General features: G+C 40.7%; 3 protein-coding genes across 5 annotated transcripts; 1 reads left to right on the top strand and 2 right to left on the bottom strand.

The window, feature by feature from the left end:
• Window positions 1-233: 233 nt before the first annotated feature.
• On the bottom strand, window positions 234-2,090 carry LOC146518863 (cytokine-like protein 1). The gene is made up of 4 exons (XM_085160026.1): window positions 1,783-2,090; window positions 1,654-1,698; window positions 1,157-1,303; window positions 234-1,058 (listed from the first exon to the last, which is right to left on the bottom strand). Exons 1-4 carry the CDS (start codon window positions 1,927-1,929, stop codon window positions 957-959), a joined length of 441 nt encoding a protein of 146 aa, XP_085016152.1. The 5' UTR covers window positions 1,930-2,090; the 3' UTR covers window positions 234-956.
• Window positions 2,091-2,319: 229 nt separating this feature from the next.
• On the bottom strand, window positions 2,320-14,420 carry LOC146518862 (limbin-like). 3 transcript variants are annotated; one of them, XM_085160022.1, is made up of 23 exons: window positions 13,881-14,418; window positions 13,125-13,197; window positions 12,670-12,851; window positions 12,495-12,551; window positions 12,207-12,393; window positions 12,009-12,109; window positions 11,815-11,880; window positions 11,536-11,670; window positions 11,208-11,347; window positions 10,702-11,026; window positions 10,022-10,261; window positions 9,693-9,868; window positions 9,305-9,464; window positions 9,008-9,184; window positions 8,618-8,904; window positions 8,155-8,329; window positions 7,220-7,363; window positions 6,787-7,014; window positions 6,407-6,639; window positions 6,220-6,307; window positions 5,918-6,093; window positions 3,375-3,476; window positions 2,320-3,134 (listed from the first exon to the last, which is right to left on the bottom strand). In XM_085160022.1, exons 1-23 carry the CDS (start codon window positions 14,103-14,105, stop codon window positions 2,741-2,743), a joined length of 4,071 nt encoding a protein of 1,356 aa, XP_085016148.1. In that variant the 5' UTR covers window positions 14,106-14,418; the 3' UTR covers window positions 2,320-2,740. The 3 variants fall into 3 exon arrangements, with proteins under 3 accessions (XP_085016148.1, XP_085016149.1, XP_085016150.1); XM_085160023.1 differs by lacking the exon at window positions 11,536-11,670 and having other exon boundaries at window positions 13,881-14,420; XM_085160024.1 differs by lacking the exons at window positions 13,125-13,197; window positions 13,881-14,418 and adding an exon at window positions 12,852-13,103 and having other exon boundaries at window positions 12,670-12,721.
• A 223-nt stretch (window positions 14,421-14,643) lies between these two features.
• evc (EvC ciliary complex subunit 1) lies at window positions 14,644-26,178 on the top strand. Its single transcript, XM_085160025.1, has 20 exons — window positions 14,644-15,139; window positions 15,239-15,352; window positions 15,579-15,665; window positions 15,985-16,208; window positions 16,304-16,388; window positions 16,493-16,591; window positions 16,674-16,802; window positions 16,907-17,068; window positions 17,191-17,407; window positions 18,111-18,259; window positions 18,430-18,528; window positions 18,604-18,816; window positions 20,708-20,817; window positions 20,934-21,135; window positions 21,250-21,468; window positions 21,591-21,726; window positions 22,717-22,807; window positions 25,419-25,545; window positions 25,641-25,737; window positions 25,825-26,178. The coding sequence occupies exons 1-20, from the start codon at window positions 14,960-14,962 to the stop codon at window positions 25,971-25,973; spliced, it is 2,889 nt and encodes a 962-aa protein (XP_085016151.1). The 5' UTR covers window positions 14,644-14,959; the 3' UTR covers window positions 25,974-26,178.
• Window positions 26,179-26,309: the final 131 nt, after the last annotated feature.

Raw genomic sequence — 26,309 nt, 5'->3', positions numbered from 1 at the left:
TCAATACAGAACAGCTTTAAATAAAAAACAAAAAGCTTTCTAATTAAGTTAAATTAATCAATAAGAGCTGAATGAAAAATAAGTTACGAGTATGAATAATGTTTTCAGGGAGGGCTCCTCTGCTGACTCACCCTCCAGTTGTTTTCTTTTTGTTTTTATAATCCCTTCTTTCCAAAAACAACTGGCCGACATTTTTTTAATAACTCTGAAGAACAAATCAACAAGGGCATGAACTCTGACAGATAAAGAGATGGTTTATTGCATATGTGGGTAATTATGGGTAAGTACTCATAAAAGGCAGTGAGTTTCTCTCTCTGACAGTGATACATCTATTATTTTACATTCAGTCTGCTTAAGGCCGTTGATCCATGATATTCATTCAGCATGAGTACAAGCAGCAGAACTGACACAACTCTTTCAAACCCTATCAGAAGGAACATACTGTACAAGCATGGCTTAGATATTTATTTCTTGCATAACACTTTCCCCACCATGTTCAGGTCTTCAGATGTTTACAAAATGCGTTACAGTGCTCCCTCAAATACATGTTTGTCAGGCTACAGGTTGCGACAACAACGATATATTTCTCTTAATGACACGCGGAGCTTTGATCAGCCCTGGTAAGTAAGCAGCGGTTAAGGCTGGCTCCCTTGGTTTGTTATTTTAAGGTTTTCATCGGCATGGTTGGCATTCAGCAAATTTCCTGTGGAAAGTTCTGCACTCCTTGCTGGAATGTAGCCATGCATGTCCAATAACATGAGTGTGTACCCAACTGGGTACAGTGTGAAACAGCACTGCGTGCTCTACCAAAGCCGTATGATGTGTTTATGCTGCATCTGATACACTTTAGTATGTGGTGTTTATGGTGCATGTTCTACCATTCTACCTGTTGTTACTGTGGTATTTATATGAATGTAACAGCCCAGCGTATGCCCGGATATCTGTGTTTTTGTTGATCATCTGTCCTCTTGGAGCAGCTGAAGCCTGTCCTCTGCATAGTAAGGACTGGTGTTTCCAGTATCAATAGCCTGGCAGTCGTCTGTGAAAAACACCAAGTCCTGCCAAGAAACAAGAAACAAGAAACATGTGGTGTAGCTGCTCTACTTGAAAACATAAAAGCTCAAAAAGAAACCCACACACACTGCGGAGTGCTTACCCGATAACAGATTCTGGTGATGATGCTGTAAAGGTTCTGGATTTTGCGCTTCAGCAGAACCATTCTGGGTTTCTCTCTGCAGTACTGGTTGGGATGGTTCAACACCACGTAAAGAAAGTCACGGAGCTTGGTAGTGATGCAGGAGTTCTGGAGTCATGAAACAAGTATTTACATTCAATCTCCAAGAGAAATACTACCAGTTTTTTTTTTTAAATTATTATTATTCTTTTCTTTCTTTCTTTCGCACAGCACAGCTGTCAAACTGCAAACATCTGCACATCAGGTGCAAATCAAAGCTTAAGATTTTGTGCCTCGGGCATTCTCAATGCACATATCCAAACTGTACAAATTTGCCACAGGAAATATTTGTCATGTGCCAGTTTAACAGAGTGGGCGACAGCTAAATTAGTCAGTTGATTTTGTATTAAATTAGCGCTTCATTTACTGGGAAATTATACAGTAAAAGAAAATGAACATTTAAAAAATTAACAACTTACATGCACGTCCAGGAAGATGGTAGGCAGAATCTCGGCACATGTTTTCTGCAACCCAGCAAACATGAGCGTTGAGTTAAATAACTGGTGGCATCAAGATGCCAGAAACGCCACAAACGTAGACTCTCTTACCGTGCGATGAGAGGTGTGTATTTTATCCAGCAGCGTCATGATTTCTTTGCTCAGGTCGAGAGCTCTGGAGTAGCAGGTCGGAGGTGTGCACTCCGACAGCCACACGAGGCTGGAGAGGCACAGGAGAGCTGCGAGTCCCAGCTTCATGTCGGATAACGCTCTGCAGACGGCGATACTCAGGACTGGACTGGTAGAGCCTGTCAAGTAGTACAGAGGAGGGCCGGCTGCTGTTTTAAGGATGGAGTAGAAGGAAAAAAAAAAAACACGTAGGATGACGTGGAGGATCAGCACAGCTCACACAAACCCCCCCAAAAAGACATTTGGGATCTTCTGCGTTGTGGAGAGCAAATCAGCCATGTCTAAATAGCAGCGGGGACTGATTTCTCCCTGCTGACAATGGACGGACGGATTTTGCGGTGTTTTCTGTCCTACTGCCCGTCATTACGTAAAAGCAAGATATTAATGAGAGCTAAAACGAAAGTCAGCCACTTTGTACGTCAAATCATCTGACCTGCAGTCACGAAGTTCATTAGTAGAAATCACAGGTGTGAGCGTGTTTGGAAACTTTGTATCCGTTTGTCCAATGTAGGGTTTTTAACACAGATGTTTGAAAGTAGCAGCTTTCTCATTAACACACAGCTACAAGGTTTCACTTTGGCATGTTCCTTTCTCCTATTATTGATTAGTGAAGTTTTGCCTTTTGGGAAGATGTTTAGGACAAGGCCGCAACATAACAATTTATTACTCAACCAGTCATTTCTGACCAGCTTATTAGAAATCTGAATTATTGAGAAGACAGGGAGAAATGACTGGAAACAACTTAAGCCAGCTGATTTTATTAAAAAATAAAGTCAGATCATATAAACACTTTGTGAAGTACCAGATTTTTTTTTGGAGCATGATCATATATAAAATACCATCCTTATTAAAAACAATAATACAAAAGACAAGACAAATTTCAAGGTAGGTTTGTTGGGGCCACTGAACCTTTCTTCAGATTGAGGAAATTCCTCTTCCTTTTTCTATTTGGGACATCTACACTGTTACATGATTCAGGTGGATCCCGGAAAACAAACAGCTTTTCCCCAGTTGCTGGGCTCCCCGGCGCACAGCAAGCAGAGGCTGAAGTCGTGTGTTCCTCTGCTTCCTTTACCGTGTCCACAACTTCTTCTCTTCCACTGTCGCTCTGCTGCTCTTTAACAGGCAGCCCAGATTTATAAACCGGCTGCTGTGCTTTGCTACAGATGTTCTTTCCCTTCTCCTTAGTCAGCAGCGGTGCAGTATCCCCTTGAAGCACAAGACCGGACCTGGGGAGCAGTTTTTCCATCAGACTTTGCCTCTTTTCCTGGAGTCTGTGAGATTTGGAGGACAAAGGAGCTTTTGTTAGCAGGACTAGAGTGTTAACGCGCTTACCTCATGCGTGTGGTCACCGCAGCCAAACCATGCAATCCGACAGGCACATTTCACTTCAATTTAAGGATCTGACAGTAATATCTGATGACCACTAAACTACAAATTAGCCTTGGCTGTGGTGTAACATGAAGTCTTTATATGGTGGTTGGTAGAAGAACAAAGAAATGTGTTTAACTCACCCCTCTTTATCCACAGCACAACTTGGAATATTCAGCATATTTTTATGCACCACATCTTCTCTCAGTTTGACAGGAAGAACTCTGTTCAGCTCCTCAGCACACCTAAACAAAAAGTCACCAACAGAATACAAAACTGTCAGCTGCTTTACAAAGTCTGCAGACAACTGGTTTAATAAAACAATTCATAACTATTCACACACTGTAATAATTCATTAGTTTTGTGATCTCACATTTAGAGAAAAATGATTAAATATCTTATCTCCTTCGAAGTAGGGTACAACATGTTAAGCTAGGCAGTTTAATTAATAAATCCAGATAAGTCTAACTGAAAAAACCTTTAGGAGAATTACTATATTTTTAAGATTGCCTTCAAAACACTGAGTCGGTCTTAAGTAGGCAGTCTTTATTTCGACAGTAAACAGTGCAAGTCTTCTGGTTTCTCTGTACTTCAAAATGCAAATGAGTCATCAACAGGGTTTTGTAATGGGGGGACTATATGTGTTACATTAGCTATGCAGCGAGCAGATGGCATGGACAGAACCTCTGAACACCTACCTATGGATTTAATACAACATGCTATGTAAAATCCATGTGGGGTTCAAATAATTCTCCTACACTGTAGGTATATTATGATGAATAAGTTGATTTTCAAGTTGCCAAAACTGCTGTTTCAACATGAAAGTCTAAAATCAACATGAACAGTGAAAAGCCAAGAAAACTCAAAACAGCTATTCAACCAAGCTGCCTCAGTATTTTGAGTTTTGTCAACAGTTGCTTTTTTGCAGTGTATTAAAGCAAACTGTGGTATTGGATAGAGGGAAATTTAAAGCCTGACCACTTTGGAGCAACCTGATTGTTTTATATTAGTGTCCAAATTAGCAAAGGACACAGACAAATCAAGGGAGACATTTGTCCTCAGAACAGCAGAACAGCAGCAAATTAAACAATACTATATACATGAATCCTCTTTTCAATAAAACTAAAACAGCTGTTAAGAATTGGTGAACTCCATTCTCCAAACAAAAAGCAGACACAAAAGAACTAATGAAAAGAAAAACAGATGTCTTGCATATTGTTCCAAACTTTTCACTCCCTTGTCCTTTGGCCAGAAGCTCAGATCCAAAGCAGGAGGCATCATTCATCAGTAAAATAATCCAGACTCAGCGGGGTGCAGACAAAACTGTTCCAGTGCACCAGGACAAGAGGGGAAATTAAATGATGAGTAAAATCATTTATCTCTCCATCTTGGCTCAGGGAAAACAGCTTTTGTTATTTACATTTAAGACAATACACAGAGATGGTTGTGTTTCAACTGGCTGCTGGGAAAACACAGTTTTGTTTCTTCTCAAATAAGAGACTTCAAATATATTTTCTTAAAAAACAGAACTTGAACTGTTGAGACTGGCTATGTACTAGCAGAAAGAAAAAAAGAAAAACAAAACATTATCATTTCCTTAGCAAGACTAGACCAACTTGTTGTTGCATGTAGGTTATGTATGCTGGAGACCCAACTTAAAACTGAGCATTTTAAATGATGAGAAGTAATCTCATCTAACTTCATTTAACTTCATTAAATCACTCAGCTAAACAAGGAACAAACAATCTTTAGAGTTTCAGTAAAAGAGCATGACACACATTAAATACTGCACAGCTATAATAGATTAAGCCAAGAGTCAAACTAATAGCATTATGCTCCAATATGTCCAATTTAAATTTCCTCAAAGAACTTCACCGTCTAATGTTATTGCCCTGATAAAAAATGTATGCGTTTTATTGCTCAATCAAGATTAGTGGCTGCACTTGATATTCTGTTGCTTTCTTGTGAGTCATCTACTCCATTGGCCCTTGTGCTGGACTGAACCAGTGTCCCAGCCTCATGTGTGAATCAGACCGAATCTGTAATTTACTCACCTGCTTAAGAGAACCCCCGGGCTCTTAGGATGTACTCATTATAGGTATCCTACAAAGCCTGAGCACGTTTGACCTCCAAAGTCCAGCTGTGTGCAGTGATTGCTGTGTACAGTGCCTGATAACGGTTAAGTGTAGCATGGCCTGATGCAGTATACCCATAGTGTGATCACTAACCATGCCCAGGCACAGAACTGCAACAAGTCAGTGAAGGATGACTTCATGAAAAATTGTATAAAGTAATGAATAAATCTATAAGGCTGGTGGAAAGACACCATTTCCAAAATCAATGAAAACACAAAAGTTCTTTCATTGTGTTTTCTGCTGCGTTTGGCTATGTTCTTAGCATATGTATTAATTTCACTCATTAAAGATTGCAATTTTGTTATCAACCATTTCTACCTGCTCATTTACATTACTTCCCTTTTCCCTAGCAAACTGTAGTGGTTATGTTATTCTGTTCAGATGTTCCTTCAGGGAAAAAAAAGTTGATTATCTCTTTGACAGAACTCTATTTACTGTTACAATATAATAAGATTCACTCTCATAAGTCAAAGCACTGAACACTGTTGACAGATGACGTATGAACCTCCAGATTCTTATAAAAGGATAGAAACTCAGAACCTGGTTCTTACCCTGGGTGTTCCTGTTCTGCAGACCCTGAGGGAGGGTGCTGCTTGGGGCACAGGGCATCACTGATTGAAAGGAGTTCACTTTCAGGCAGGGTTGGGAGAAGGAGACGTAGGGCCTCCAGGAGAACCTCGGTAGACACATGACACCGCTTGACCAGCTGAGATGCAAAGTCCAGATCCTGTAACGAAGAGCAGTGCAGAATATTCGTTAGCCCACATTTTGTCTGAACTAACTGGTACAAAGTTTTGATTGCTTTTATTACACATATTATCCAAACACTTATCATGGGGAAAAAAACTGAGACCTGGTCACAGTTTGCATACAGTCTCTTGAGCTCCATTTGTTCTTTTAAATCTTCCATGCTTTGACTCTTGGCAGTCATTAAGTGAAACCTGAAAACATCAGAGTTTCCACATTGTGAAATGGAATGGCTTACATCAACACCCCCAAAATCCTCATTGCTCTCTAAATAATGCTAAATAACAGCTTACCTCTCAGCCATCAGTGAAGTAACCTGCTCACGCTTATAAAGTGCATGCTGAAGGATGGCCCCCATCCTGCAATCTGTCTGCAACTGAAACACGGTTTCTTGCTCACAGTTCTCATCTCCCACACCAGAGTCCTCCTGATGTGTTTTACTTGACTTTATAGTGGGCTGAGACATTTGCAGGCTGTCCAACTTTGTTCTTTCCTCCTGAAACTGTTGCTCTGCTTCCTCTAGGCCCTGTGGCAAAAGTCAAAGTGACCTTCAAATAGCCATGTCTCAGAAGAAACCCAATAATTAAAGATAAAAATGAAAAATTTCACAGAATGAAAATTTATAGGCTTCAGGAGAGAAGCAGCTACCGCACACAAGTCAGATACTACCTACCAAGCAGTGGCTTTGTATACTCTGAGCCATGTCTTGTCTCTCCAAATGCTTCCTTTCTTTGAGCTGTTGAACAAGCAGGCTATGGAGAGTCAGCATTGCTCTGCAGGTCTCCAAAACTTTGGTTCGCCTCTCAGCCTTCTGGTAATGGACGATAGCCATTTGCACAGCCAGGCTGTCTGCCTGAGAGTGCAGATCATCTTCTCTCTCATGCTTCATCTCCTCCAACACCTGCCATATTGAGAACGGATGATTTTCAGTCATCTGGTATAAACTCAAAACCTACTGATGCACAATTTTGATGTTAAACTCAAACTGTCTTCAAGACTTATGGTTTTCTTGGCTCTGTGAATTTCCTGGATCACTTTAACATGCTGTAAAAATACAGGATGATAATAAATAAACTTATCATCAAGGTTTTAGGAAACAGCTATACCTTGCTCATTATACTGCTCTCCATCTCCTTCTCCCTCTCATATAGTTGAATCCTATCCTTAAGCTTTTTCTGGAAAAGTTGCAGGTCGGATGTGTCTGCTTTCTGTCTGGCCTCACTGGTTTTCCCCTTGGATTGTGTATTCATCTGCAAAAAGCCACAGTATCCGGAAGGTGGTTGGGAAAGAACTCCAAGCTCAATGTCATGACGTGATCAGAAATGAAGCCACTCTGTGGATCCCCTTTGTATTTTCTCAATAACAATGCACACTCATCCAGCAGCCACACAATTGAGGATTACAGCAGTGTGGTTTTCCACTGGCCGTTTTCTCTTATTCATATGAGAAAACATTAAAAGCATCATTATCTCTAGTTGTAGCTTAATGGGGGTCAGTTTCTTACTTTGAGTTACCTTAAGAATATTATAAAGAGATTCAAAAACAAGAAGATATTAATGCATACTGAATAAACATGGGAAAAATGCCATGAACTGACTCAAAAGAACTTATCAATACCAGAATGCATAAAGGCCTGGTGATGAAAACGAGACGAGTGCTTGCTTTACCACCACATTAAATGCCTCCATAAAACGATGCATGCTTTGATCAGCGTTTCCCAGGGAAATTTAATTCAGAGCATTGCCTGCAGTTGAAAAACTACAGTGCAAAGAAGCTAAATTGTTTAGCCATACTACTTTAGCTAATGCCTTTTAAAAGAAGTGGGGGAAAAATCTATGACGGCATTGTTGATTTAATTTTAAGTTTAGTGAATAAGGCAGGAAAAAGCCCCCCACCCAATCCATCCACTTTCCAATTCAGGGTAGCACAAACTTTTTTTCAAACTATGAAATGAATGACAATCAGTACAATATGCAATTCTATACAGCAACATTTTAAGAGCATTTCAAATGAACTGAGTAACATGTGATTATATACGCACCATCTGTTTCTCGCTCTCCTTCCTCCAAGCTGCCAGAGCACACAGAAGTTTAGTTCTGGCGACAGCGTGTGGCATCACCAGACAGCGATCTATCACAGAGAGACATTTCTGAAACTCCAGTTTCATCTTTAGCCTGTCATCTTCAGACAGAGTTAGCTGGGACAAACACAAACACCTATGATAGAAAGGAAAAGAGAAAAGTGACAGGTGAACCAGCTTGACTCTTCTAAACTTACTGGGTACCATTATCCGATGTATATATTATTTATAAAAGATAAAAAGTTCATTGGAAGTAAACAGTGTGTGGCATCTGCTACCATTACAGCTGCTTTAAGAATTCCCACCTGCTATCATCCCAAACTTGTGGAACCAGTTTGTTGTTTCTTTCTTTGATTTTCCATCTTCTACTGGGACCGCATACACAATCTTTAGTTTCTGAAATCAGTAAAATTGCCTCACTGACCTGAAGAAATCTTTGCAGCGTGTCCTAAGTGCCTTCTGCTCCTGTAGCTCTTTCTCCATGTCTTCCTTCAGAGCCTCCCTGGTGGAGCTGAGGATACGCAAGGCCGCCTTGCCTTCCTGGTGCAGTCTTTCCTGACCCACCAGGAGAGCACTCGCTCCCTGTCCTGGTTCCATCTGCAGTGGAAAGTCTTGCTCTCCTGGAGGCAAGAGGGCTGATACAGCCTGAGCTGCAGAAGGCTGGATGGCTTTGATGTCTGCTATGGCACCCTGGATCACACGCATGGTGACCTAAAGAACAGGTATGAGATCAACCTCACTTCATATTTGTACAACTTCATGTCTCACATGAGAAAATTGACACGCAAAGTGATGTGAAGTCTGAGTGTGGCACCTTGCGGATGTCTGCAGCAGCTTCCTCATCCAGGTTGTTGATAAGCTCTGCTAGCTCCAAGCTGTGAGCTGTCAGTAAATTCTGCCAACAGTGCAGATGCTGTCCTACCTCTATCCCTCCCTCCAGACCCTTGCACATGTTCGACAGGTCCTTCTGTCTTTGTTTGTGGACCGTCACCTGGACAAGGCAAACAAAAGGATTTCATTTTTCAAACGGAAATACCTTGCAAAACAGATATTTTTGACATCAGTTACAATGAATAAATGCAGAGACCTGTGTATATCCACTTCTGCTCACCATGTCAGATATGAGCTCCCTCCTCTTCTTAATCAGTCCGCAATGCATGGCTCTCCTCTCCTGCTTCAGTGCCTCATCCAGTCTCTGTCTCAGCATCACCAGCTCTTTCTGAGCCTTCTCCTGCAGGTGGTCGACCTGCACTGCAGGCAGTTTGCTCCCTCTGGTGGAGAAGGGAGCAGAGTACCACAGTGAAACAACTCTAGCATAGTGTACTTGTATTTGTAGATATCAACAAGATTTTTAAAAACACTAGAGCATTTATGTCCCTGAACTTTTAGATACTGCATATTTTGTTTTGTATATATCACATGATTACCAGACATGTTTCAGTTATTTTTTTTATTAAGACGCAGGAACATTTGTTTTGTTTTTTTAAATTGGCACCAACCCCCTGATGTAAGTGAACCAGCTGTCCAAGTTGCTGGAGGTGCTGGAGAAAGTGTCAGAAATCAGGCTGTTAAGGCTGTGGAGGCTGTGCACCAGAAACTTCCTCTGTGCGCTGCGTTCAGCTAGCACATAGCGCAGATTGGCAAGGACTACATCCAGCACCTCCTCTAGCTGATCCTGGATAAAAACAAACAAAAACAAAACAACAACTCTTTGTGTTTCATGTTAATGTTTCACCACAAGTGTAGATGTATGGATATCACAACATTTTTATTTAAACAGGCATGACAATTAAATGATAACCCAACTCAACAGGCTCTGACTGTTCACCTGACAAGTAAAGTATTTGTGCTGAAGATTCTTGGCTGTGCTCTTCTCCAACTCTCCCATCCTGGTGGCCTCCTCCAGTTCCTCTGAGAAAATCTTGTGCAGCTCCACCCGTCGCCACTCAATGATCTGCCTCTGGAGCTTCGCTGAGGCCTCTTCATGACGAACCAATAAGATGCGTTGAAGCTGACTCTGGCTCAACTTGTGCAGCTTCTCCAGGATGACACTACACTGAAGAAGTTCCTGAGATTTCAAGATTTCAAAATTAATCTTAAAGTTGTAAAAGTGAAATCTTTCTTCTAACACATGTTTATATTTATTTTATTCATAGAAACCTTCATATTCCAAAATAGCTGTTGTACTTGCGGTGCCTCTGCCATAGTGGTTTAACGATTACATTTCAGTCAGCCCTTGATGGCTGGGGTCCCCCATCACAGCAGGTAGCTCTACATGTTTAAGTTGGCAGTTTTATGGCAGATGCCCTACACCCTACTACACTACAGAGCTATACAGGCTTCCAGTGTGACTGAACTGTTAAAAACAAAACTAGTATACACACCTTGATTCAGAACAGATTTCTTCCTTTGTCCAATTTCATAAACACTGACCTAGTAGTTTTTGTGTAATCCCAAAATGCTAACATCCTTGGCAGAGTTAACAATGCAAAAACAGATTGTTACTACCTGTTGATCTGCATGTTGACACAGAAGCTCAGCCTGGGCCTTCTCAGCAGCCTCTCTGCAGTGCTCTGCTTCCATTTCTTCCCGAGTCTCCAGGTTACACTGACCAGCCAAGGCAACCATGCGAGCCCCTCGCTCCTCCTTGAGCCGTCCCTCCATGCCTAGCAGCTGCCCGTGAAGCACACTAAGCAGCCTCTCCTGGGCTTGAGCACTGGCCTGGCCCTGAAATTGAAGTCTGGCAAGCAAGGAGGACATCACGTCCTTGTAAATCTGAATCCGGATGGCTTCCAGGTTATTGGTGGCATGTAGCAGTGAAGACATTTCAAGACTAAAGAGATAAAACACACAATAAACAGAATAAGGTGGTATGTTGCAGGTATTGATTTTGACATAATGTAGAAAAAGGAACAACTTTACAGTAACACAATTAATGATTCATTTTTGTACTAATTGTTTTTTGGTATTGTTCCATTAGAGGAATTTAAGTCATGCTGGGCTGATCTACTCACTTTTCCAAAGCCCTGTACATGTTCTGTGGATCCTCCAGAACCATGGTGTCCACAATCTTGTCTTCAAATGTTGCCTCATCCTTGACTGTCTCACTCAAGTTGGAGTCTGCAAACTCAGGGTCTGAATCACTTCTGTTTCTCTGAAGCAAAAGAAACACCATACGGCAGAATGAAGATGAAGAACAAAACAAAAGAACATATACAGACATTACTATGCAAATGAAATTTATTGCAATAAGCATTAAGCATTGTTATAGCAACTGCATTTAAATTGTTCATGGTCAATATTACACTTTATCATTAGTTTTAAGAGATGAACTTGTGATACCCTTTTTTGAAGAAGATTCAGTCTAGTTCTGAGTCCTATCACATTTATGGCCAGAAACCCCAGCAGCAGCAGCACCATGGTGACAAAGAACCCAGCAACAAATCCAGCAAAATGAACACCGTGGTTAGGATAGATCTAAAAGAGAGACATATATGTCACACTTACAATTAAGTCCCTTTTATGAACATGATAAATATAACACTGAAGAAATGACAACAATAAACAACTTGTGCTGTCATGTAGATTTTGTTACAAATTAAGGCGCTGCCCCAAACTTACCCTGTCTGTGGAATTCATCCTCAGCGTTAGATTAGCCCTTAATGGGCCAAACATGCTGACATCATTCTGTGGAACCAAGAAAGAAATAAACAACCAGGCTAACAGGGCTGGAAATGACCTTATTATCCTGCAAATTAGGATCTAGAAAGCTTTGGTTTGACAGTGTTGCTAATTAGGAAGATTGAAAAAAGTACCTGTGAGGCATTAGAGAAGGTGAGAAAAGCTGGAAGGTCAAGGACTTCACTCTTTTGACTCCTTACGTGAGCAGTATAATTGAGAACCAGTTGAGATCCAGCTAAGTGAGCAAAATAAACATATCAACTGCCGAAGCAGCATGCAGACATAGTCTGGCTAAAAATAATCTTCTTAAACATCCTCATTCCCAAACATACCCAACAACGACTCAATGGCAAATGTCTGGTAGCCTCTTTCCACAACCCTGCCTTCAGATTTTAGAGGTACTAATCCTGAAATCGAGTCCCGGATAGCCACCTGAGATAGGTTGGTGCCACCCACGGGGCCCACGTTGCGAACCAGCAGAAAGAACGTCAACTGAGGGGGATCAGTGTCAAGCTTCACCTTGGTTACATTATTGAAAAATAAATTTATATCAGGTTAATTGGTTCATTAAATGTGCATTTATCAAAGGGTTTTAAATTCTTTCAATATTGTTGATGTACCTGTGCACACTTGTGAAATTTTACTCCAAATGCAGCTGGAGGCACCACACTCTGAACCTGCAGGATTATAAAAAACAAAACAAAACAATATATATTTAGTTTCTTCCAACACAATAATCTTTTCCTTTGATTTTTTTTTCTGGAATAGTTTAGTAATAATCATGTAGAAACATACCTGAGGCAGCGAGTGGCCCAGGTTATATCTGGTGAGGGTGCTTCTGCTGTTCCTGAGGTGCAAGCCATTTGATACATAGGGAAATGAAGAGTAAAAAGAGTGTCCCCACGGACCAGCAGGAGCTGAAGAAGCGAGAGGGCCCCTCCCGAAAAATGCTTTAGCCTCACCAATTTCCACTGTACCTGTCAGGTAAATGTGTATACATGGTGCTTGAACAGCTTGAAAAAAGCAGCTACAAAAGCTGAAAGAGAGCCTGTATATCACACATTCCCCAAGCAAAACTATTACAGCGTTCATTATGGAAATTTACACTCAAATGAACAACACAAGTGGGCAAAAAAAACACAACCAAACATTATTTTTCACATCATGGAGTAATGTACAGTTGAATCAGCATATTATTTCATTATTTTAAAAGTTATTTTCTGTGTTATTGGCTTAGAAAAAGCACAAACCATCCTTTCTAAGTAATGGGTCTGCTGATTGTCCGCCTGGGTCATATTGTATTGAATCCATACTGGCAAGGATCTGATGGGATAAGAGCATTAAGAGGTACACATGTATTATATTAAATATGTAATTATGTTATGGCCAGCAGTTATGGTCAGAGGTTTACATGCACTCATCACGATAGTGATTGTCATGGTAATTTTGAATTATTTATTTTCACCGCTCTTTTTAAAGGGTGGAATATTTGCATACATATTTAATGATTTGGTAGAATTCTCCTTTTCAGATCTTCACTGAGTTCCTTGGACTTTCCCATTGTTCTGAGCACTGATCAATCCATGAGTGGTATCAAACAAATCCTTTTTGTGGTGTTAAAAAGAAACTAACAGTTGTAGTCAGTCATGATCACCAAGGAGAAGGATTAGAGAAAATCCAACATAAATTCAAACTTGTGCACATAGTTCTTGTTTTTTAGAGCCATTGAAGATGGAGCGGTACCATCATTCCACCAGTTCAAAGAAATCATTAAAAGCCCCCAAATTACCATGAAAGTCAAGCTCGTGATGAGTGGATGTAAACTTATGACTGCAACTGTAAAAACGAAAACAAAACAACAACAACAAACAAACAAAAACAAGGGTTTGTTACGAAAGAACGGTTTATTTATTTAGATGATGTGAATAAATCTATTGGTTGCTAAATTTAATTTCTAGCTGACAGCTAAACAAATACCATTGACTTTTTACCACTGAGCAACTCACCCTATGTTTCACAGGGAAAGAAGATGTTGTGTGCCATGATGTACTCAGGGCAGTGCCGTTATAACAAGACTGGTTTCCAGTTGTGTCCTCCAAAACACCGGTGCGCCTTGTTACATCGGGACCGCAACGTGAATATAAAAAGGCTGGAGAAAAACACGATACTTCGATATTTAAGAAATATATACATATTGCGACCCTCTCCACGGTAAAGTGTACCCGAAGCATTCGTGACTTGGCGTGCTACCACCGAGGGAAGCCGCTAGCTAACTGTCTGCATTGTGTCTGCACTTCACTGTGCTGTGGCGACGAAAACATTTCTCTAGCTTTTCTTGACAAACACCTAATGTAACAGCGTCTCCGATGCTCAAGAACGTCGTCCTTGAATTTTAACATATACGGAGAAACGGCATACGCCGTTTCAACGATTTATAGACCTAAACAAAGTCAAGCTTCATAATAACCGCTACTGCGGAAAAACGTCGGAAAACATCTACAAAACTTGGGAAGAACTGTTTAACTCCAAGAAAGTCAAGAGGAACAAAGTACACCGGATAGTTTCCGGTCTGTGGTTTCAAAATAAAAGAAAATATCAGCCTAAAATCAAATACTTTTATAGCGCTAGAAAAAAACCTCATATGTTAAGAAACTCTAAGTTTGTTGGAAATCTTTTTTTCTCTTACTTGTGTCAGTGTTCTTATAGACATTGACTCCCTTATTTTTATGCAGAGATAATTCATCGTGCTTTAACATTGAAAGCAAATGTATTTCATTTCCGATCTAGCAGCACTGTCTTGTCTCACTCTGAAAATCTCCTTCCAGCCCTCTTTTTTTTAGTTAGTCGTTTTAGGACAAGGTTTTGGCTCAAATAAGTTGCTGGAAATCGTAGCTTGCTCAAGTTTAGAACCGTATTTTTTAAAGTAACACGAAAACCTTTGAAATCATTCTCGAGCAGATAAGTTTAGTGTAGAGATTGGGGTTTTTTTTTTGTTTGTTTTTTAGCTAGCGTCAGATGTTACCGTTTACTCGATGAGTCCTACAAAATGCTCCGTATTATTTCTACAGTTTGAAGCAAAGCAAAGATGGAAGAGAGGGAAGTGATGGCGGAATGCGCCACCGATGTTTTGGTCAGTTTCCCCGAGTCGCTGCATCTGTACACAGGACTGCTGACAGTAACTACAGTGTGCGGAGGGCTGTCGGGAATATTAGCTGCTGCTCTTTTGTATGTCTTCTGTCTGAAGCCTTTACTGTTGACGAGACAAGTAAGCATACATTGTCTCTTCCACATCCGCAGAATCCACTGATTCCTTACACTTTACATTCCATATTTGAGATGTTTGTTTTCTCTTTTGTCCCATCAGGGTTACAATGCAAGTAGACTGCTTGAACCTGATGATGCTGAATTAGACAACAACCAAAGGGACTATGTCAGCAAATGCAAGGAGGAGGCTCCAAGTGGAACCACTCATGACAAAGTATTACTCTAAGACTCAATTACTGAAAGTTAGTGTTGTTTTGCACAGGTACATGAATGAGGTAAATCAAGTCCAAAATGACCACAACATTCATGCCCATGATGACTGCTTGTAAACTTCTGACCAAAACTGTACATAAATAAACTTGTATTTTTATTCAATGTCACAAAGTTTTTGATGGTTAAGACTTCTCTTTAATAGTTTACTCTGTTTACTTATTGAGCAGGAGAAGAAGCAGCCACCCGTGAACAGCGATGTGGCTGCTTTTGCATCCAGAGCAAAAGTGGTTTATCCCATCAACCAAAAATACAGAGTAAGTCCACCATCTCTAGAACATGTGGCAGAATTACACGTACACAACTAAACAGTGTTTTATATTATATTATTGAATTGAATTGATTGAATATTAACCTGATGCAAATTAACTGATGGAAGTTTGGCTTCGATTGACATACACTAATAAGTAGTAGTTGCATTCTTCCATTAACTGCATATTTCATTAACTACAACATGCACAATGCTAGTTAGAAATTGATATAAAGAATATGTATAAGTTGTGTTTTACAATGACAAGAAGGAAACATGGCCTACTTGGCTACTGATCACGCTTTATGTTTCACTGTACCTGTCAGCCTTTAGCAGATGGAGCATCCAATCCGTCTCTACATGAGCACTCAAAGTTGCCAGTGATGCCTAATGAAGAGTCGTCCTCCTTCATGGATGGAGAGTCTGTGAGCCAAGAGCAAGACAACGATGGCAGCAGTCAGTTCATTTTCTCTTCGCTGTTCCCCAGGAGCTTACAGAACCAGAGATTTAACAGGGTTTCCCACTATCCTCACACACTGACGCAAACAGGGTAAAAAATAACTGTACACACACATTATAACCACCAATTAATCATGGCACATTGCACAGATCCAAGTAACAACACTCACCCATTTGTTTACACAGTTTTGGAAGTAGGATCAGCCTTTACTGTTTGGCCCTGCAGGACATACAACATCACTGCTCTCAGCTTCAAGATGAAAAATATCTGGTGAGCTTTAATCATCTGTCTTATAATGTACTAGATTTCTTGTAGATATCCTTTAAAGAATGTTGTTATACTAATATATATTTTTTATTTACTTCATATTTTAGATTTTTCTACAGATGGTGAAAATAATATTGAACTATCGGTTTCCAAAAGACAAAAATGATGCTTCCTTTTCCAAGAATATTCTTCAGATGCAAGAAAAGGTAGGAGTCAATTACTAGTACTATATTTAGAATCACTGACTTTTAAAATTTTTAATGTAAGCATCAGTTTTTATCATTTAAGGAGCTGAATGAGTTGAGGAAACAGTTGACTGCAGGCCAAGCTGTGAGTGAGAAGAGTCAAGATGATCCATGCACATTGGAAGAAATTGAGAGAAGTCAGAAAGATCTTCTTGAACGTGGCCTTCAAATGGTAAAAGTCGAGAGGAACAGCTTTTTTACATCTTTTAGACTCCATCTATTTATGCTTCCTTCCATGAATAAACATGGCTGCACAATGTTTGTTTCTCTTCATAGTCCAAAAGTTTCAGCAAACAGGTGGAGGACTTGTGCAAACAGCTACTTAAGAAGACCAGCTCTTTCTCTCCAGATGAAGCTCAGAATGTGATTCAGTCTCTGATTCAGACACTTCTGTTAGTAGAGAAGCATCTGCTGAAGGCTCAAGAAGTAGATCTAAAGGTAAACTAACACTCGTCATTTGGAGTAGCGTTTATTTTGATTCTCATCACTTTTGTCATCATTTTAAGACCTACTGACTGAAAATATGCTTCTGAGTATTTCTGTTATTTTCCAATTCTTAGAAAATGCAACAGAAGTTGTTGTGGTGGGAGGAGCTGACAGGTCTCATTCAATCCCAGCCTGCCTTGCTAAGACAGGAGGTGACTCTAAGGCAAGGCTTGATAGCTACAACTCTGGAACAGCTGACAAGCGATAACATGTTGAAATTTAGCCAAATGGAAAAGATACTTTCAAAAATTCAGGCTACACTGATTGAAGGCCTTCAGCAGTGCACTGACGGTAAGATGAATAAACTGAAATAGTTTTAGTTGAATCTCATGAAATTTATTGTGTGGTTCTACCAAATAAGAGAATTATATTTGACAGTAAGATGTATGTTTCTTAAGGCATATATTTACTAAACAAGAAAAAAAAATTATGTAATGACAGTTTTACAATGATTGACCAAATGTGTGTGGAGTTATCTTCTAATATACTCAAATGGTTCCCAGAGACAAATGACAATCTGTAATATCTAGCCTAGTTCTTAAATTTAAGTGGTGGACTCCTCTTTAGCTCCTTAAATAAGGTCAAGTTCTTTCAGGACAGCAGAGAGTATCATACTGTATGTGTTAGTGCATCCCAGACTCTCAGCCTCTTTCTACATATCCCTCACTGTTGTCATAGACAAAAAAAACAGGACAATGCTGTTTAGACGTTAACTGTGCCTACAATTTTCAGCCAAAGAATCTTTTCTTTTTGGACTTATTGGTACTTTTATTTCCTTTTGTGCTCGAGATTTTATTAATTGTGAGAAACCTAAGTAGACTATGGAGCTATGCAGCTAGGAGACATTGTTCTGTCATGACTACTTGCTAAATACAACAAGTAAAGCATATTACTTAACTTTTATTCTATATTCTGCAAACTATCTTTGCACTGCAATAAAACAAATGCAGTTATCTTGATAATCCTGAGCTTGACAGATTCCTCTATGCTGCAGATTGCATGAAAAAGACAAATGAGCTGGTGAATGAGAAGTGCAGCAAAAAGGTGTCCAAGAGGAAGAAGCTTCAGAGGAGTCACACCAAGGAGAAGAGCCGCGCCTTAGAACTGAAACAGAGTCCCAGTGACCTACAGGAGCTTACCAAGGTCAGGTCCAATACCTTAAGGATTACTGTTGAAATGGGATTGTGTGAGAGAGCTTTAAAGAATATGATTATCTGTTGGTACTTGTCAGTTTTAGTCACTGTTGTTACAATAACTAGGCAAAAGAGACCAGGGAAAGTGTGCAAGTAAGTCTGAGCTTATGTGCCCTCCAGGTATATCATGAGTTGCTGATGAAGCACAGGCAACAGATTTGGGACTTGGAGCAGCAGCAGGACAGAAGGGTGGTTGACGGCCTCTGTGACCTCTGGAAGGTAAATGATCAATCGCTAAATTCTGTCTGCTTACAGAGCTCGTCTGTTTTTCTTATGTAGTTTCTGTGTCTTCAGAAACTTCGTACCTCTTGGTCCAAGAGGCTCGGGGAGCTGGCCAAGGATGTTTTTCTCTCCTCTGTTCCTGCTCAGACAAAGCTCCCTGCTGAACACTGTGAGAAACTGTGGCTGGATCTGGAGCAGGAGCTGTCTGCTCAGCTGCAGCAGGTGGAGTGCACTACTAGGCAGCAACTGGATGACATTAGGGCTGAGCTGGATACATATGAACAGGTAGAAAACTTGTGTTGAATCTGTGTCATTGTTTCATTTCACATTTCAAATTTAATGAATTTTTTTTTTCCCTGTACCGTTTTTTCCACACTATAAGGCGCACTGTTGAAGACTGGGTCTGTTTTCATACATAAGGCGCACCATATTATAAGGTGCATTAAGACAAACAAAACAGTCAGATAACTCGACCTTTATTAAGCTCATTCACAGTAACTCTTAACATTGTTAACCTGTAACACATTAAATATTGAAAAATACACTTGCTTTTTCAGTCCATTCAACTTCCACAATTCCATCAAATTCTTCACCTTCCGTGTCTGAGTTAAACATCTGGGCAATTTCGGCATCAAGCATGCCCGGATCCCTCTCATCATTATCCGAATCAGTCTTGTTGCTGTTACTTAGCTGTTCAGTGATTATTCCAGCCTTTGTGAAAGCTTGGACGACACTTGACTGATACCTTAGCCCAAGCATCCACGATCCATTGACAGATAGTGGCGTAACTCGCTTGGCGTTGCCTCCCTGTCTTGGTGAATGTGTGTTCGCCTTCTGTCATCCAATGCTCCCACGCAGCTCATAATTTAACTTTGAACGACCTGTTGACACCAGTATCTAGTGGTTGGAGTTCTTTGGTTAATCCACCTGGAATGACGGCAAGCTCCGAATTCGTATGATTCACTTGGGTTTTGACAGCCTCGGTGAGATGGGCGCGCATGGAGTAGTAGATCAAAAGAGACGGAGATTTGTGGAAAAAGCCATCCGGTCTCTTGACATAAACTTCCCTCAGCCACTCGCTCATCTTCCCCTCGTCCATCCAGCCCTTTGTGTTAGCCTTGACGATGACGCCGGCCGGAAACTTTTCTTTTGGCAAAGTCAGCTCAGAACTACAGTGAAGGATGACTTCTCATTCTCTGTGGTGCATATAGATACCGTACTGGTCCCTGTTTTCTCGACAGTGCGGTTCACGGGGATGTCAAAGGTGAGGTGGACCTCGTCCATGTTAGTGATGAGTTCTGGCCGGGTCTTCTTTTCAGTGATCTTATTCTGGCGGTAGGTGCGGAAAATGGCCAGCTTTTCTTTGTAATCGTTTGGTAGTTGCTGTGAGATGGTAGTTCTTGTGCGGATTGAGAGATTATGCCTTTTCATAAAACGGAAGCACCAAGAAGGTCCCCCTCGAAAGTCGTTGATCTGCATGTCACGAGCTCCCGCTGTTGCCTTGAGTCGAATAGAGACTGTAGAGACACTTCTACCTGCTGTTCTCTGTTCAATAACCCACTGTTCAATTTCAATTTTGTCCTCTAACTGCGGCAATCGCGCCTTGTTCCCTTCGGAAACTCCTTTTGGTCTTCTTTACTTGTTTTAGGTCATCTTCTTGCTTCCTCCACTTGCGCACCATGGACTCATTAATGCCGAATTGTCTCGTAGCTGCTCTATTTCCATTTTCTACTGCATAACTGATTGCTCAGAGTTTAAAATCCGCTTCGTAAGCATGTCTCTTCGCGGTTGCCATTTTGGAGTCGTTATACACACACAACACGGTAATGTTATGTTGAAGCACAGTACATATTACTCCGCGAGGCTCCTGGCAACGGTAACCGTAATGCTCCGAAAAGTGGTACTAAAAAATGTTTTTGACAGATTTTTGAGAATCGTGTACCACATAAAATCAGTTTGAGGTCAGTAAGCACAAACCAAAATTCGTACATAAGGCGCACTAGATTATAAGGCGCACTGTTGATTTTTGTGAAGATTTCAGGATTTTACATGCGCTTTATAGTGCGGAAAATACAGTAATTTCTTCCGATTTTTAAACCCTGCCCAGTGATCTAATTACATGAGAATCTTACAAAATTGCTTTTCCTTGTTTTAAACTGAGCTTCTCTTTGTGTAGGTATGGACTGAAGGGATTGCTTTAGGGCAGTCTTGTCTGCAACACCTGAGGGAACAACAGATGAAGATCATCCAAGACATGGTAGCCAAACAGAGCTACACACTCAACAGGTAAAATCGTAAAAAATATTTATGACATATTGAGTGTATAAAAAAACTAGGTCTGCACTGTGGCCAAATCCACTTATGAGTTAATAGGGAGTAATGGAATGTAATATTTCTCTTAGTGAAATGGGGAAGCTGATAGAGAAGAAACATGAGCACTTTCTGCTAGTGGTGCAGAGGCACTTTGTGGTCAGGCACTTTTGTCTACATATGCTGAAAGAGATGAGGCTGTCCAAGCTGAAGGCACTATCTCAGACTGATTTCAGAACTCTACTATTAGAAGATCCCAGTAAAAGCCCGCTGTGTGTCAATTTAACTCTCAAGGTGGGAAAATCCATACATATAAACACAGTTGTTTTTAATTTAATTAAGTCACTGAATTTAATTTAATTCAGTGTTTTAATAATTCTTCTGTTGAACACTGTTATCTGCTAACAGTCACAGAATGGCAGGCCCAGCCTAGCAGAGAGACATCTGGGCCCAGAGAGTCAGCTCTTGGGGAATAGCTTCCAGCAGGAGTTCCTGTCTGAACTGGAAACGGGAACAGAGCTCCTTCAGAGCCATGCACAGCTGGTACTAGGCAACACCCTAAGCTATGCCATTCAACAAATGAGGGAAGACCCGCCTACAGAGTTACAGACCGCTTCTAGCCTGAAGGTAAGACCTGGGTGAAAGTTTTTTAATTTCACTTATTTTTATGAATGTCTAATAAACTTAGAATTAGCTTCCAGTGGTTGGTTTTCATTAGGTTGCAGGCTATAACCTTTTTATTCCACTAGCACCACCTGACGGAAGCTGCTGCAGAGAGCGTTTACTTGACCAAAGATTCTCTTACTTCGCTGGTCCGAAGCTACTATTCCCACCTACAGGATATCACCAGAAAACTGCGCCAGGATGATTCAAAAATAAACCAGGGTGAGACAGACCCAGCACGAGTTTAGTTTTTAAACTAAAGTAACCAAAGTAACCCTGTATTCATTACTGAGTACTCAGAAATCTTGAAGGAGCTGCCTTCTTATTTGTAAAATAATTTTCTCATTTGTTACAAATGTCCCCTTCCAAATAATCCCAAAGGAGTTCTTTTGGTCTGAAATCTGGTGACTGGAGGACAATTAAGTACAATGAACTCATTGTCAACAAACCACTTTGAGCTAGTTGATGCAAAATGGTTGAAGAGGGAGGATGGATTGGTGCTTTCATGTTGGTTACACTCGATTTGTATTTCCAATGTTTTGGTGAGCCTAGCCTCAGTTTCCTGTTCTTAGCTGACAGGTGTGCCACTCATTGTGGTCTTCTGCTGCTGTAGCCAATCTACTTCAAGGTTGATGTGTTGTGTGCTCAGAGATGCTCTTTGGTATACCTTGGTTGTAACAAGGTATGAAGAATAGCACTTGTTACCTATAAACTACTTCAAGGTGATAGGTAACTCATATATAAAGTGGTTATTTGATTTCCCTCAAAAGGAGGCAATACTCTAGGCATTTTCTCCCAGTACACAGCACTGACTGTGAACACTTAGCGTGTGTTACTGTAGGAGCTGTGATAGTACAGGGTTGAAATAAACTGTTAACAGAAGAGAGCAGATAATGCTAGTCAGATGTGTTGTTATTGCTTAAGCTATGAATGATTTCCTGTAAGGAGGAAGGAGAAGCTGAAATGACTTGCTTCAGAAGTGCACGATCGAATAGAGTTCACCGCTTTCCAATGTGAGATAACTGAAGCTTCTTTTGATCTGTGAATCAAGCAGAGGTGTTCTATTAGAGTCAGAAAATAACATAATAGAGCTGAAATGAGCATAATAAATGGCAAATTTTACATTTAAAATTGTACGTCAGCTAGTAGTCTGTAGACAGAAAATCCACCTTACTCTTTTTACTCTTGTAAACATTTCCTTCAATCCTTCAGAGGTGAATGAGGGGCAAGAGAGCAGCAGGGCCTTGCTGAGAGAGCTAATGAACTGGAGCAAGAAACCCGGATCTGCTGAATTCCAACAGAGGTACATAAAACTGGTAGAGCTGGTATTTTTTTTCAGTGGTACTTTATTGTAAATTAATTCTTACAAAACACGTACAGTGGTCCCTTGGTATAATACGGTTCACCTTTCGTACCCTCACTGTTTCGCTGATTTTTTTTGGTGTGCAATCTTGCATGCTTTATTTTATTTATTTATTTTTTTACAGCACATTGTGTTCTGTGTCCTGATCTGCTGGAGACCATTGTAATCAATCTCCTCCGTGCTGTGTCTCCTGTACGGTATAGAATGCGTTCAGCTTGTAAAATTTAGATCGCTAGCATTGTGACTCGAAGTGCTGTACTGTATGTTTGTAAGTTTTCTCCCCAACAAACACAACAATGTCAACGAAACGTTTTGTACCGTAAAAGGCACCTGTCCTAGCACCCAAAAGGCAGAGAAAGATGCTAACCATTGCACAAAAAGTTGGACTTCTGCACATGCTAAAGGAAGGCAGAAGTTACCGGGGGGGTGGGGGGGGGTGGGGGTGTTTTCAGACCATATGGCACAACGGATTATAAGGCGCACCGGATTATACAGGGTGGGCCATTTATATGGATACATCGTAATAACATGGGAATGGTTGGTGATATTAAAGTCCTGTTTGTGGCACATTAGTATATGTGAGGGGCAAACTCCTCAACTCAAGATGGGTGGTGACCATGGTGGCCATTTAGAAGTCGGCCATCTTGGATACAACTTTTGTTTTTTCAATAGGAAGAGGGCCATGTGACACATCAAACTTCTTGGTAATGTCACAAGAAGAACAATGGTGTGCTTGGTTTCAATGTAACTTTATTCTTTCATGAGTTATTTACACGTTTCTGACCACTTATAAAATGTGTTCAATGTGCTGCCCATTGTGTTGGATTGTCAATGCAACCCTCTTCTCCCACTCTTCACACACTGATAGCAACACCGCAGGAGAAATGCCAGCACAGGCATCCAGTATCCGTAGTTTCATTTGCTGCACATCTCGTTTCTTCACACCATAGACAATTGCCTTCAGATGACCCCCGAAGATAAAAGTCTAAGGGGGTCAGATCGGGAGACCTTGGGGGCCATTCAACCTCCCACGACGACCAATCCACTTTCCAGGAAACTGTTCATCTAGGAATGCTCGGACCTGGCACCCATAATGTGTTGGTGCACCATCTTGCTGGAAAAACTCAGGGAACGTGCCAGCTTCAGTGCATAAAGAGGGAAACACATCATCATGTAGCAATTTCAAATATCCAGTGGCCTTGAGGTTCCCATTAATGAAGAATGGACCCACTATCGTTGTACCCCATATACCACACCAAACCATCACTTTTGTTGTTCCAACAGTCTTGGAGGGATCCATCCAATGTGGGTTAGTGTCAGACCAATAGCGGTGGTTTTGTTTTGTTTGTTAACTTCACCATTCACATAAAAGTTTGCCTCATCACTGAACAAAATCTTCTGCGTGAACTGAGGGTCCTGTTCCAATTTTTGTTTTGCCCATTCTGCAAATTCTGTGCGCCGATCTGGGTCATCCTCGTTGAGATGCTGCAGTAGTTGGAGTTTGTAAGGGTGCGAGTAGCTAATATCCGCCGAAGGGATGTTCGACTAATGCCACTCTCCAGTGACATGCAGCGAGTGCTACGCTGTGGGCTCTTGCTGAATGAAGCTAGGACAGCCACTGATGTTTCTTCATTAGTGACAGTTTTCTTGCGTCCACATTTTGGCAAATCCAACACTGAACCAGTTTCACGAAACTTAGCAAGCAGTTTGTACTACTGTTTGAACTGTAGCATGGGAGATGGGTGGTCTCGTAGGGTGTCTTGCATTGAAATCTGCTGCAATGACCCGGTTACTGCGTTCACCAGATATCAACACAATTTCAACCCGCTCCTCACGTGTTAACCTCTTCGATATGTCAATGGCTGTGAACAAAGAGAAACTTGTAAATAACTCATTAAAGAATAAAGTTACGTTGAAACCAAGCACACCATTTTTTTTCTTGTGATTTTACCAATAAGTTTTATATGTCACATGGGCCTCTTCCTATTGAAAAAATAAAAGTTGTATCCAAGATGGCCGACTTCTAAATGGCCACCATGGTCACCACCCATCTTGAGGAGTTTGCCCCCTCACATATACTAATGTGCCACAAACAGGACTTTAATATCACTAACCATTCCCATGTTATTACGATGTATCCATATAAATGGCCCACCCTGTAGATTAGAAGGCGCATTAAGTGAAACAAAACAGATAAGTCAAACTCTACTCAGCTCATTCTTCTTGCTTCTTCTACTTCCGTACCATTGATTCATTAATGTTGAATTCTCTGGCACCTGAAAACAGGGTTTGATCTTTGGTTTCATTCTATAATACTGGACTTATTTTTCTACAAAAGTTTGAACTTTGAGGGTGTTTAAACAAGAGAGAAAAGTGTGAAAATGTTGATGCCTGTCTGAAAAGTGTATAAAGTGTGTAGTGAGGGGTTTTACAGCCTTAAAACATAATAAAGCGCGCTACTTTGCGGGTTATTTTTAGAACGTAACTCGCGCGATAAATGAGGGACCACTGTATATAATTTTCCATTTATCTTTGTTTTCAAATGTATTAGGGTTGAACTTCACAAAAGAAAGGTGCTGGAGCAATATGATCTGGATCAGGAGATGACTTACGAGCAGCTTAGGCAAAAGAAAATAGCCCAGGATCAAACCATGCAAAGGGTCAAAGAAGAGTCACTGGTTAGTATGCTTCGTCTGCACTGTACTTTTTGATAGTAGGTGCATTTACATCCTTTAGATGTGTTGTGTTAACATTGTGATGCTTTGTCCATTAGGAGGCAGAAGAAAGCTTCATAACTGAGCTTGCAGCTTTGGCCCGGATTTCTGTCCAGAGCCATGATCCAGAACACAGCAGTGAAGAGGACGACATTGGTAACCACCCTTACCCCAGACAATTAAATTGTGCATATTCCCATTTCACTCTTTCATGTCCTTTTTAATTTGTTTGCGTTTGAACAGGTGATCAGAGTGCCCCGATACTGGACCTGCTGGCCCTTAATCCAGCATTAGATCCAGCTTTGAACCCTTCACTCACCCCGACTGTAGTAACACCAGTGAAGAATTCAAAACAGAAGAAGGAAAGAAAACGAGAATCTCATCAGAGTTGACATCATTTCACAGCGTTTACATTTCCCTGCAGTAATATTCTGTAAAAGGTTGACTCTTTTTTGTTGTTGTTATAGTTTTCCTCTTACAAAGCCAAATTGTCTCTGTTGATACTAGTATTGTCATAAAAAGGTTTTAAATCAGAGTTTAAATACTGTTATTCTGAAATGTTTCCCTCAGTTTTTCTGTATTTTTAAGTGTATCATGACATAACTCACTGAAAGTGATGAATTGTGTCTTTCTTTCATACCCGACTATGAGAGCTGCTACTCAACTGGCCCTGTCAGTAAAGCATTTGCTGCCTACACCCACACTGCTTTTCATACCACTGCTCATTC

This window comes from Neolamprologus multifasciatus, chromosome 5 (genome assembly GCF_963576455.1).
Source record: "Neolamprologus multifasciatus chromosome 5, fNeoMul1.2, whole genome shotgun sequence".
NCBI classification, from domain to species: domain Eukaryota; kingdom Metazoa; phylum Chordata; class Actinopteri; order Cichliformes; family Cichlidae; genus Neolamprologus; species Neolamprologus multifasciatus.
The sequence above is the reverse complement of the archived record's forward strand: the minus strand, read 5'-3'. Positions and strand labels throughout refer to the sequence as shown.

Coding starts and splice junctions, on each gene's coding strand:
- evc (XM_085160025.1), top strand. CDS start 14,960: ATGGAAGAGAGGGAAGTGATGGCGGAATGCGCCACCGATGTTTTGGTC. Junction 20,818..20,933: donor CAGAGCTACACACTCAACAG/GTAAAATCGTAA, acceptor TATTTCTCTTAG/TGAAATGGGGAAGCTGATAG. Junction 25,738..25,824: donor CAGTGAAGAGGACGACATTG/GTAACCACCCTT, acceptor GCGTTTGAACAG/GTGATCAGAGTGCCCCGATA.
- LOC146518862 (XM_085160022.1), bottom strand. CDS start 14,105: ATGCTTCGGGTACACTTTACCGTGGAGAGGGTCGCAATATGTATATAT. Junction 6,308..6,406: donor ACTTCACTGATGGCTGAGAG/GTAAGCTGTTAT, acceptor TGATGTTTTCAG/GTTTCACTTAATGACTGCCA. Junction 3,135..3,374: donor TGTGCTGTGGATAAAGAGGG/GTGAGTTAAACA, acceptor CAAATCTCACAG/ACTCCAGGAAAAGAGGCAAA.
- LOC146518863 (XM_085160026.1), bottom strand. CDS start 1,929: ATGAAGCTGGGACTCGCAGCTCTCCTGTGCCTCTCCAGCCTCGTGTGG. Junction 1,699..1,782: donor TACACACCTCTCATCGCACG/GTAAGAGAGTCT, acceptor GCTGGGTTGCAG/AAAACATGTGCCGAGATTCT. Junction 1,059..1,156: donor TCACCAGAATCTGTTATCGG/GTAAGCACTCCG, acceptor GTTTCTTGGCAG/GACTTGGTGTTTTTCACAGA.